This window comes from Aotus nancymaae, unplaced genomic scaffold (assembly GCF_030222135.1).
Source record: "Aotus nancymaae isolate 86718 unplaced genomic scaffold, 86718_ANA_hifiasm-v0.15.2.pri h1tg000029l, whole genome shotgun sequence".
In the NCBI taxonomy this organism is placed as follows: domain Eukaryota; kingdom Metazoa; phylum Chordata; class Mammalia; order Primates; family Aotidae; genus Aotus; species Aotus nancymaae.
This window is the reverse complement of record NW_026988442.1, coordinates 22,383,264-22,395,762: the sequence shown is the minus strand read 5'-3', so window position 1 is coordinate 22,395,762 and position 12,499 is coordinate 22,383,264. Positions and strand designations below refer to the sequence as shown.

Here is a 12,499-nt window from a genome sequence, read left to right as displayed (position 1 = left end):
GAGCCCTGGCCAATGACTGATGGCCACAGTAGTGCAACCACAACGTGCCATCAACTCTTGGATACACTTCATGCTCCGTGGCTCCTTGTGGGACCAGGCTGGAGCTTGACTGCAATTGTGACCCCATCCTTTCTTAGCTCCTTTTCTCAATCTATCCTTTGCATCCTTTCTCTGGAGAGCACTTGATAAATCTCCATGTGTCAAAGTCTGCTTCCAGTGAGCCCAACCAGAGACACCACCTGTCAGGGCCCGCTGGGACATTTGTTGAGTTGACTCATGGAATCAGAGGGCCAGAAGGTGATACCACTTTAGAACAGCACACATATAGACTTGAAAATCTTACCGCAGAAGGAAAAGAATCATGCCCTGAAATTTTGGAGGAAGGATATAGTTATGTCTGAAAAACTACTGCAGGAGCCAGAAGAAAATTTCCAAAAAGCCAAGTGGTAGGTAAGGGCCTGATCTGATGGAAATTTTCCTGGGCTTCTGTATGCACTCATCCATGCCATGCTTCTTTGTGGCATTTCCCAAGACTTTAGGCTTTCCTTCCATGTCCTACTCCCTGTTCCTGACATCCTAGCATTTGCATCTCTGTGCATTTTTATGCTACTTGATGTCTGGGTTAGAGCCTTTCCCTTCCCACCTTGGCTCTGGCTTATGGTCTACTTGAGGCTCCTGCCACTCCCTCCCCGCTCTGCTTCTCCCTGTATCCTCTCAAGCCTTCTCTGTTGCAGGTGAGCGTGGATTTCTGCGCCCCTGTGTATTTAAGAAAACTTTCTCGTGTTTTTTTTTCCCTTTGTACTTTTCTGTTCTGCCTGTGTCTGGGGCTGAAATGGCAGCTGGGATCTGTGCTTCTTACACATTCGTTGTGCTTAAATCCCTTCTTCGTGTTGCTGTAGCATTCTGACATCGGAGACTTTCACCATTTGATCATCTACTCGCTGGTCTTGTAAAATCACCCTGATTTCTGTCCCTGGGTTCCTGCTAGCCTGCCTTGACCTTTAACTCATGCCTGTCCTTCCCTGCCTTGTCTTGAGCAGTTGTACTCATGGGCCCTTCTCATCTGGGCTCATCTCTCTTAACTTGACCTCTGTTTCTCCTTGCCAATGGCCCATCACAGTGCTATTTCCTATCATGACTCTAGGCCCTCCTGCTCATCCCTGTCCTGCTGTTGCCTGCTCCCAATATGACAAGTGTGATTATCAAAAGGCCTATTTTCCGGAGATTTTATAAGACAACCTGCAATTTCCTATCTTTCAATAGGATAAAGCCTGTTGGTTCGGGAGCTAAACAGAAAAATGTGAATTGTTCAGGTGGACACCCTTAATCCTCCCTGACCCTGCTAGAATCTGACATCATTAACAAGAAAAGTAAATAATACTGGAGGTGACTTCAAAATAAAATTTAAACTAAATGTGAAAAGTGAATGTTTTGCATGTAACCAGGCTTTTTCTCATTAGTTTCTTATTGCTACTGTAACAAATTCCACAAGTGTAATGACTTAAAACAAATGTATTTATTTATAGTTGTGGAGATGAGAAGTCACAAGTGGATTTCAGTGGGCTAACGTAAGGGTGTTGGCAGGCTTTTGGCAGGCTACATTCTTTGTAGAGCATCTAGCAGAGAATCCATTCCTTTACCTTCCCCCTCGTCTAGAGGCTGCCTACATTCCTTGGCTCCTGGCCCCTTCCTCCATCTTCAAAACAGTGATGCCATCACTCTGACTTCTCCTGTCCCAAATCTTCTTCTCTGCTTCTGGCTCTCCTGCCTTACTCTTTCATATATAGAGACTCTTGATTAAATTGGGCTCAGGAGATTAATCAAAAATGATCTCTCCCCATCTCAAGATCCTTAACCTAATCATAGCTTCAGAGTCTCTTTTGCCACATAAGGTCACATATTCCCAGTTTCTGGGGACTAGGATGATGGCATTTTTTGGGGGGCTGTCGGCCTGTCTACCACACTTTTTATGGCTTATTTCACAATTAATTTGAGCTCTGCTAACACGAGAGCTCTGCAAACACTAGAATATGTGCCTTCATGTGCTGTTTTACATGCCTTCTCATTGATTCCCCACAATAACTTTATATAGTGGGCACCATTTTCAAATCTGTTTTGTAGATGAAGAAACTGAAGCTCAGAGAAATGAAATCACCCACTCAAGGTTGCACAAACTGAGGATTTGCCTTGATTAGTTTTATCAGTAGTCCCTATCCTGTCTTTCTTTTGCTCCATCCCTGTTTTCTTATAGGCAGCTAGGTAACAGGAACCTCCTGGGAGCTCACCTGTGACCACTGGTGAGCCAGTCACATCCAGGAGAGATCACCTTGGATTTAGAAACAATTGCATATGAGGAGTTTTATACCAGATGGGCTTGTATTTTTGTACTTTTTTTTGCTAGATTTCTATATATTTCTTTATTCTTAATATTTTTATAAACATCAATTATTTTGGTTTTTGTAAATTTTATCAAATAGATGGTGGGCCATTCAGTCTGAAAAGTCAGGTCTCAGTTTAGTCCAGAAAAGTGACCTCCTGTATCTCGGGATCAGATTTCATTCCATTCATTGCATTCTCTTCTGTGGGACCTCCAGTTACTTACAGGGTTGTTAATTGTCTGTTGCTCATTTTCTTGATCAGTTTGACTCTCTCCACTTTATTTTATCTTTGCTTTCTTTGCCATCTGGGTTATTTTTTCAGGCCTGTCCTCCAGGTTGCTGGTTTTCTGCAACATTGATCCTGCTCTTTACTTCTAAAGCCATGTTGACATCTGGAAATGGCATTGCTTGTTTGCCGTGATTCTTCCCTTGGCTCCTCCAGGAAGGTTTATCTTCTCTCTTTTCCTTGTCGCCTCACCTCTTAGCTCCTGTTCTGTGGCGCCCATGTGTTGGTATCACTCTCGATCTCTCCTTTTTAATCTCCCAGATTTCTTGGCTGTTCAGAAGTTGGACATCCAAGGCATAGCTCTGTGTTTCATGGGCTCTGGGTGGGCATGTGCATTTTGCTTATTTCTTTCTACTTCTTATGCAACATTACTACATCCCTCAGCCCTTTTATTGCTCAGCTAATAAATTGGTAGCAAATAGCTGGCGTCTTACCTGCTGCTCATACTCTCCCACACTGGGACATTGGGGCACTTTAAGAGATAACTGACTGGGAGTAGTTAATTCACATTGGAGCAGCCTACATGGGGTTGTAAGAGCAGAATCTGAAGCCAGATGCCAGCTCTGCAGCTTCTGAGCTGTGCAGCCTTGGGCAGGCAATTTCACTTCTCTGAGCTTCAGTTTCCTGTTATATATAAGAGAGGTTAAGAAGTGTGCCTACCTTATTTCTCATGGGGAACAAATGAGAAAGCATGTAAAACACTTAGCACATAATATTGTTTAGCTGTTACTAGCTTAATAAAGAAAAGATAAGGGTTTATGATGTTATAAACAACTCAGGTTAGAAAATATTGACCCAAAGCCTTACCACTCACTCATCCTTATCCACCATGGTGGCTCTGAAGTACCTTGCTCAGCAGTGGGGAAGATGGGCTCCTTTTGATGACCCCATTTCTTCCAAGGCCCTCCCATTCATTTAGTGGCCTGTTTTCCAATCAGGGCACATTCCTGGTGTTTGCCAGAATTTTCCCTCCTTCTTCCCTGCACTACTTTGGGAATAGGCATTGCATGTGGTGTCTCATATGTTCTCATAGTGAGGCCCAAGTTGTACCATCTCCTGCAAAGCTTCCTCAAGGCATGAGGCAGGTGGGTGGCCGTTTCAGCCCTGGTGACTTTTCTCTCCTTCCATTACCTTGTACTGGTTTCTATTTGGGCAAGCAAATAGAAACGTTTCATCTTAGAGAAGTGAAATTGCGTGCCCCAGGTTGCATAGCTTGGAAGCTGCAGAGCTGGCGTTTGGCTTCAGATTCTCCTCTTAGAGCCCCATATATGTTGCTCTGATGTGGACTAACTATTCCCCCTCTTGGTTAGTTTCTGGCATGGGAGGGAGTTATGGCTAACTCTCGTTCTGCCGTGGCTTTTTAACAATACCATTTTTTTAAAATTTTCAAGTATAAAGGAAATATATGTTTGAGACAGAAAGTCTGAAGAATGCCAAAAAGTAAAAAGAAGCAGCAAAATATTACCCACAATTTTCCTGTCTATCCTGAAGCAAGTCTGTCTTAGCTGCCCTTTGATGGGGGCCTAGGTTACCCTGGGTTTCTGGCCTTCGTGATCACTGCCTTCCCATGGTGTTGGCCTCCCCTCATTTGCTGCCATAGGGCTGAACAGTGTGACTCTACCTGTAGCTGCGCCCCCATCCTGAGAGGTCACTGTAGAGGGTGAGGGAAGATGACATAGATGAAAGTAGGTTTTGCACATGGAGAAGCTGTCTGCCTGGTGCAGGAAATGATGCAGATCGCATCTCGGGAGACAGGGAGACTCAGGGCATGAGAATCATATGTCATAAGATTTCCCTAAGTCCAGACAATTAGAGTAGTCAGTTTCACTTTTTTGAGAAAAACATTTTTAAGTTAAAGCAGGCGCTGAGAATAAGGTCTTAGTAAAAAGAATGCTTGACTTGAAATTGGAAAACCTGGATAAGGGACTCAGGCACTCTACACATTTAGTTAAACTGTTGGATGTTTGGATTTTACTTCTGAGAAGAGCTGCAGTCATATACACCCTAAACAAGGCTGTGAAGACACAGTGAAGATTTATACACAAATACGCAGCTCAGCGGCTGGCGCACATTAGAAACACATCCAGTTAAGAACCTTAATAAACATCCACTCAAACTGCATTGACGTGCCTGTGCCTTACCAGTCCTCATAACTTGAAACTGTGAAAGAGGTTTATTCAGACTCAGGATATCCCACCTAATGCTCAGGGTGCTGAATACAAAAGCCTATGTGTATTCACCTTGATTCTGAAAATGTCTGCCAACTTGGGGGGCTTTCAGACAAGCTTCTAAAGATGAACAGAGGCAAGTCCTGGTTTCAGTGTAAAGTGGGCAGCACTTGCAGGAAAACATATGTGGAAAGTTTGCATCATGCGTGAGGGCTGGGTAAGCTTCCAAAGGTGGGGTGGCAGTTGTGAGAACTGACCAGAGATGGCTGTGAACTGAATGTGGGTTTTTATGGGAGAGAGGGTGTCCCCAGGGAGACTGGACCTTCCAGGCACAGGAAAGAGCGTGTGTCAAAGAAGAGATGTGTTGAAAAGGCCCCATCCTCTCTCTTGTGGTGATAGCTTAAGGCAGATGGGGCTCAGAGCCTGTGGAGTAGGGTAGTAGGGTACCAGCCATAGGCCTGGGAGCTGGGCTGTCTTGATTCCATTTGGGCTGGGTTTTCACTAAGTCTGTTGAAGTTTCTCTGAAAGAATGCTATGGGTTCCGCTTAAGGGAAAAAGGAAAATTGAAAGGAAGGTTAAGGGGCTACATGCCAGCCTCAAATGCAGGCTGAGCCAAGGTGTTTAGAAGAAGCCTTTTCCCTCTCTTCTTACCACCAGGCAGGCCTCTGCCCTCAAATCAGCTCACTAGCAAAGCTTATTCTCGAATCAGATCCTTGGCATAAACTAGCCATGAAAACTTTTGCCTTTTTCTTTTCTTTTCTTTTGTAGAGGCAGGGTCTTGCTCTGTCACCCAGGTTGTAGTGCAGTGGCTCGATCATGGCTCACTGCTACCTTGAGTTCCTGGGCTCAGGCGATCCTTCCTTCTCACCCTCCAGACTATCTGAAGGTGACACTGATCTGACTGAAGCTCACCTTCCTGCCACCATGCCTGACGATTTTTAAAATTTTTCGTATACGCAGGGCCTTGCCTGCTGCCCAGGCTGGTCTCAAACTCCTGGCCTCAAGTGATCCTCCTGCCTCAGCCCTTGCAAAGCACTGGGATTACAGGCGTGAGCCACTGTGCCTGGCTGGAAGTCCCTTCTTACAGTTGAAAGTCCTGAGCCTCAGGGGTGTGCAGATGGGTGGACATTCGTGCTGGGAGTCACTTGGAAGCCTGTGATGCTAAGATTCCTCCTCTCCCTCTCTTTCTCTGTTCTGCAGCAATGGAATGGCAGGGACACAGCCCTGATGGTCACCCGTGTGGTCAACCACAGGCGCTTTTCAGCCACGGTCAGTGTGGCAGACACTGCCCAGCGGAGCGTCAGCAAGTACCGCTGTGTGATCCGCTCTGACGGTGGGTCTGGTGTGTCCAACTACGCGGAGCTGATCGTGAAAGGTGAGTACCCCCAGCCTATGCCTCTACCGCCATGGGGAGTCCGGCCTTAAAGCCCTTTCCTCATCTGCTGATCCTCCCCCACCTTTAGTAAAAGAAGAGTTTAATTTCTAGTCACTCTGCCCTCCCTCCCTCAAGACAAACTCTCCAAACAGGAGAAACTGTTGTAAAATCATGCAACATTGCATTGCTATTCAAAGTTGAGTCTCACATGCAGGAGCCATACGTGAAAGACTCTGGAATCTATAACACAGAAGGCATCTTCAAATTTGGCTTTATTTTGTATTTAAAGTTAGAATGAGCAAATGTCCTTGTGTTTGGGTGGCATGCTATTACAGCATTCTCATACTATCGTTTCTGAGGGATTTTTTTTTTTTTAATGAAAACTCAGTACACTGGCAATATTTTGGAAGGACATTTGAAATAAATAATTCCTCACCCCACTGGCCTTGATGCAATTCTTTTCAATTTTCTTGTTCTTGTTCACCTTGAGATACTGTTTACATGCTTTCCATTAAAATATGCACATTGTCTTCTGCTTCTCTCAAAAAGCTGGATATGCCATTTCGTTTAGGAACTTTGTCATCTTTGTTATGATGCTTAATGGTGGTATGATATTTCATCAAATGAATTATCCTATTTTGTTAAAACCCCCCATTTGCAGTCATTTGGATGATTCCAGGTGCTTTTGTTTTTTCTTTCCTTTGTGTATATGACAATTAACACCTCCATGGAGTTCTTCTAGAGAGAACATTTTATTCTATTGAACCAGATTATTTCCTTAGGATAAATTCCCTGGGGGTAGAGTTGGGAGGCCAAGAATATGAGCATCTTTATGGATTTTTCTTTGTGTTGCAATATTTCTTTTGCAAAAAAAATGGTTTGACAGTTTACACTGGCAACAGCAGTGTATGGATGTACTCGTTTTACCAACGTTATGTTTGCCGATTAAAATTTTAATATAGCATAATTTAGTGAATGAAATAATGAAGCTGTTCATATGATGCTATTATGCTAGAATGAGACCTGGTGTGTTTGAAGGGAAAAGCAAAACAGAACAAAGCAAACAAACAAAAACTGCTGATGAAGCCTTCGAGAGCTCCTGAGTTAGTTTCCTTTGTCAAAGTATGGGTAGGTGTGAAAACTTTGACCTCCTTTTGCTGACCTGATGTGACTGGGAGCCTGGGCTGACTGGACTGGGGGTTGCAGTGTGGGATTCTCTATCCTGGCCATTGTGACCTGATACAGATACTCACATGGCTGATGATGTGTCGTCATTATGGTCTCAGCTGAAATGTCATTATGTCATCCAGAGAACTTCCCCGACCCCCTGCCCACACCTCCCTTCCTAGTGGTCACAATCCCTTGTCATTACCTGATCTCCTTTTCTATACAGTTCATATATATATAGATATTGCACTTTAGGTTCTGGGGTACATGTACAGAACATGCAGGATTGTTGCATAGGTTCATACATGGCAATGTGGTTTGCGGCCTCCATCCCCATCACCTATATCTGCCGTTTCTCCCCATGTTATCCCTCCCCAACTCCCTATACCCCCTCTGTCCCTCCCCTAGTCACCCCCAACAGACCCCAGTGTGTGATGCTCCCCTCCCTGTGTCCATGTGTTCTCGCTGTTCAACACCCACCTATGAGTGAGAACATGTGGTGTTTGATTTTCTGTTCTTGTGTCAGTTTGCTGAGAATGATGGTTCCCAGGTTCATCCATGTCCCTACAAAGGACACGAACTCATTGTTTTTTATGGCTGCATAGTATTCCATGCTGTATATGTGCCACATTTTCCCTGTCCAGTCTATCATTGTTGGGCATTTGGGTTGGTTCCAAGTCCTTGCTATTGTAAACAGTACTGCAATGAACATACATGTGCCTATGTCTTTATAATAGAATGATTTGTAATCCTTTGGATATATACCCAGTAATGGGATTGCTGGGTCAATTGGAATTTCTGTTTCTAGGTCCTTGAGGAATCGCCACACTGTCTTCCACAATGGTTAAACTAATTTATACTCCCACCAACAGTGTAAAAATGTTCCTATTTCTCCACATCCTCTCCAACATCTGTTGTCTTTAGATTTTTTTTTAATATATATATTTTATTGCGTTTTAGGTTTTGGGGTACATGTGAAGAACATGCAAGACTGTTGCATAGGTACATACATGGCAATGTGGTTTGTTGCCTTCCTCGCCATCACCTATATCTGGCATTTCTCCCCATGTTATCCCTCCCCAACTCCCCACCCCCCGCTGTCCCTCCGGTAGTTCCACCCCACAGACTTTTTTAATGATCACCATTCTAACTGGCGTCAGATGGTATGTCAATGTGGTTTTAATTTGCATTTCTCTAATGACCAGTGATGATAAGTATTTTTTCATATGTTTGTTGGCCTCATATATGTCTTCTTTTGAAGTGTCTGTTCATGTCCTTTGCCCACTTTTGAATGGGTTTGTTTGTTTGTTTTCTTGTAAATCTGTTTTAGTTCTTTGTAGATTCTGGATATTAGCCCTTTGTCAGATGGGTAGATTGCAAACATTTTTTCCCATTCTGTTGGTTGCCAGTTCACGCTAATGATTGATTCCTTTGCTGTACAGAAGCGCTGGAGTTTAATTAGATCCCATTTGTCTATTTTGGCTTTTGTTGCCCATGCTTTTGGTGTTTTAGTCATGAAGTCCTTGCCTATGTCTATGTCCTGAATGGTTTTGCCTAGGTTTTCTTCTAGGGTTTTTATGGTGTTAGGTCTTATGTTTAAGTCTTTAATCCATCTGGAGTTAATTTTAGTGTAAGGTGTCAGGAAGGGGTCCAGTTTCTGCTTTCTGCACATGGCTAGCCAGTTTTCCCAACACCATTTATTGAACAGGGAATTCTTTCCCCGTTGCTTATTTTTGTGAGGTTTGTTGAAGATGAGACGGTTGTAGATGTGTGGCGTTGCCTCCGAGGCCTCTGTTCTGTTCCTTCTATATAGTTCTTATCACACTTTAAAATGCTGGTTTGCCTTTATTTGTTTACTTGGGGATTTTCTGTCTCCCCTTTCAGCATCTAAGCGTTGTGAGAGGAGGGCTGTCTGTTGGGTTGGGAGTCCCCACACTCAGCGCAGTGCCTGGCACTAGTTCTCAGTTTGCTGAGCCACATGGGATTGTTAGTGTATGGCTGTTTTTGTTTGTTGGTTATTGAGACAGAGTCTTGCTCTATGGCCCAGGCTGGAGTGCAGTGGCATAATCTCGGCTCACTGCAACCTCTGTCTCCCGGCTTCAATCAATTCCCCTGCCTCAGCCTCCCAAGTAGCTGGGACTACCACGTGTGCCACCACACCCGGCTAATTTTTTGTATTTTAGTAGAGCTGGGGTTTCACCATGTTGGCCAAGGTGGTCTTGATCTCCTGACCTCGTGATGCTCCCCGTTGGCCTCCCAAAGTTCTGGGATTACAGATGTGAGCCAAGTGTTTGCCTGTTTTGACTTGCACAATCAGTCATGTCATAAGGCTCAACTTTAAAAAAATGTATGGGATGATAGATGAGTGAGTGAATTATTGGCCTCAGCAGGAGTTTATTTCCTTACCGTAATGGCATGAACACTTAATCCAAAGATCAACAAATTAGGCAGTCATGAACAAAACAACTGAAAAAAAATGTTAAATGTGTTTACATTAAATGCGATTAACATAGAAAAGAAGCCAGCGCTTTGATGGCATTAGACTCCTATCTTTGCTTTGTTGGTGCCGTAAGATTAGCTTCTGTGACATGGGGGCTACTGCAGGCCTTTCAGGTACTCAGTGAACATGTAATTTCAGGAGCTCTCCTGCTGGAATGTATCTTACACCTTTTATGTCTGGTCTCTCACGCTAGATTGGGAACCCCAGGAGAGAGTGCACTGCATTCGCTCCTGCTCCTCATGGTCTTGCTAGCACGTTGCATGTACATGGGGCGAAGTTGGTGCGAAGAGAATGTGACCAGTGTCTATGGGAGTTAGTGTAGCACTCTGAAATTCCCATGCACAGACAGATGGAACCAGAAAACTCTTCGTTTATTCTTTCTTTATATGCTCCCTTTCAGGGGCAGGATGGGGAGCTATGGGAAGAGAAACTGAGAGGCCACTGGGACAGATGATGTGGTGGAGCCTCCTTGCTTTATTCGGAGGGGTGACCAGGGTTTACTGGGACACTGCCTTGTCCTCTGCTGGCTGTGCATCCTGGGCCAGAGTCAAGAGGAAGGGCCAGCGCTGGCCTGGGGTATAGTAGCCAGGCCTGGCAATATGACTGTAGCTGCCACTGCCCTAAAGCCCCTCATCTGCAGCGCTTGCCACTCCAGCATAGGGAGGGTGGGGTGCTGGGTGGTACGAGGTCTCCTTCATGTTGAACAGTGGGGAGTTGGCACTCCCTGTAATCTGGTCAATCAAGGTATAATTTTATTACACATAAATGAAATACATCCATATGTTTGGCATAGGTTATCCCTTTTTTAGTGCCTACTTTTCCCATTTAAATATCATGATGGTGGTAAGCTAGGAGCTTGGTCCCTTGCACGTAAAGAAGTCCCTTCACATATGTTACCTGATTTTATCCTAATTGCAGCTCTGCACATTGGGTTTTATGTAAACTCATTTCATGGGTGGGGAACCAGCACAGCTGGGTTGAGAAATGGGACCATCCCAAGGGGTAAAGGTGGAGAGTCTGACTCATGCTATTTTGGGCACACCTGGAGGGCTGGTGAGTTGTGGCCTTTTTGGCACCTGGTGCCACAGTGTCATGAGCAGTGCTGAAAGGGCCCAGGTACCAGGCAAGCAGGAGCCCCTGGGTCCGTCTAGCTAACTTGCCAATTTGACTCAGGATGTTCCCTCCCTGACTCTCAGCTAACTTCCAGATTCCTGGAGAAATACATTGAACCTACCCTCACCCCCTCCCCTGACCCCCCACACACTGCTAAAGAGTTGGTGGCATCCAAACAAAACAAGAAAATAAAAGACAGGGATCCCCCCAGGAGCAGAAGCAACCCGAGGAAACCTGTCACCCTGGAGGGGGTGCCCAGGGACCCATTTGAAGGCAGCAAACCCGAGCGTTTGGAAGCAACTGTGTGATGAAGAATGACTCACTTACCTTTCAAGAGCTCTTAGCCTTTGCAGAGCCGGGATGCTTAAGTACTTTAATATTGAAGTATTTGTACTTGTTTAAAAAAATACGAGGGCAAGGCATTAATCCTCCTTCTTTCAGAGAAGGGGGAAAATCTGAAAAACTAAAAGAGAAAAAGTTTTCTCAAGGGCCAAGTGCTATGTTATGGGATGGGATCTGGATTCCTTCTTCCTGGACTGGTGTCACCCACAACCCTGAGACATCACAGAAAGAAAACCACACCTTCAAGGTCTTCCTCCTTATAGGTTCCCACTCTTTGTTTCCATTTCAGGGCAGGAGATAACTCTGCAGCTGGGATGCTTGGGTCTGAATTCCAGCCCCACCTTGTCCCAACTCTGTGACCTTGGAGATGATCAAACCTCTTGGGGCCTCAGCTGGCTCATCTGGGAACAGGGATGTAGGATTACCTCCCTCAGAGGGCGTCATGAGGATTCCATTTGATAATGGATGTGGGAGTTCTTAGAACATGCCCCCGAATATGCACTCTAAAGTATTTGTTGAATAAAATAAATAAATTGTCCCTGGGGGTGAGATTTCTCAAAGAAGTAAGAGAGGTGAAGAACTCTGGGTGGGGACAGGATGTTGGACCCAGGTGCCACTTTGATGACTGTCTCTGTGGCTTTGGGGGAGCCATGTCAGGCCTGTTCTGTAAAGTGCGACCCAGTTCTCTCTTTGTACACAGTGATGTGCTGAGCATAAGAAGAGGGAGGGAGAAAATATAAAACTGTGGACTTGGGGCCAGGCACAGTGTAATCCCAGCACTTTGGGAGGCCAAGGTGGGTAGATCACGAGGTCCAGAGATCGACACTACTCTGGCTTACACGGTGAAACCCTGTCTCTACTAAAAATACAAAAAAAAAATCAGGTGTGGTGGCACACACCTGTAGTCCCAGCTGCTCAGGAGGCTAAGGCAGGAGAATTGCTTGAATCCAGGAGGCTGAGGTTGCAGTGAACTGAGATTATGCCACTGCACTCCAGCCTGGGTGACAGAACGAGACTCATTCTCAAAAAAAAAAAAAAAGTGTTGACTTGGGGACATTTGGGTCATGGGGTCCTTTATTAGTCAGGGTTCTCTAGAGGGACAGAACAAATAGGATGTATGTATATATGAAAGGGAGTTTATTAAGGAGAACTGACTCACATGATCACAGG

The 12,499-nt window shown here is 44.9% G+C and overlaps 1 protein-coding gene across 12 annotated transcripts in view; it reads left to right on the top strand.

Annotated features, from left to right (window-relative positions):
• The window catches only part of PTPRT (protein tyrosine phosphatase receptor type T), an 832,297-nt gene that overhangs the window by 130,912 nt on the left and 688,886 nt on the right, over nucleotides 1–12,499 (top strand). For all 12 annotated transcript variants that reach the window (XM_064382448.1, XM_064382446.1, XM_064382451.1 and 9 more), the window contains exon 5: nucleotides 6,033–6,207. In XM_064382448.1, the coding sequence (XP_064238518.1) occupies nucleotides 6,033–6,207 (175 nt within the window). The remainder of the gene's footprint in view (nucleotides 1–6,032; nucleotides 6,208–12,499) is intronic.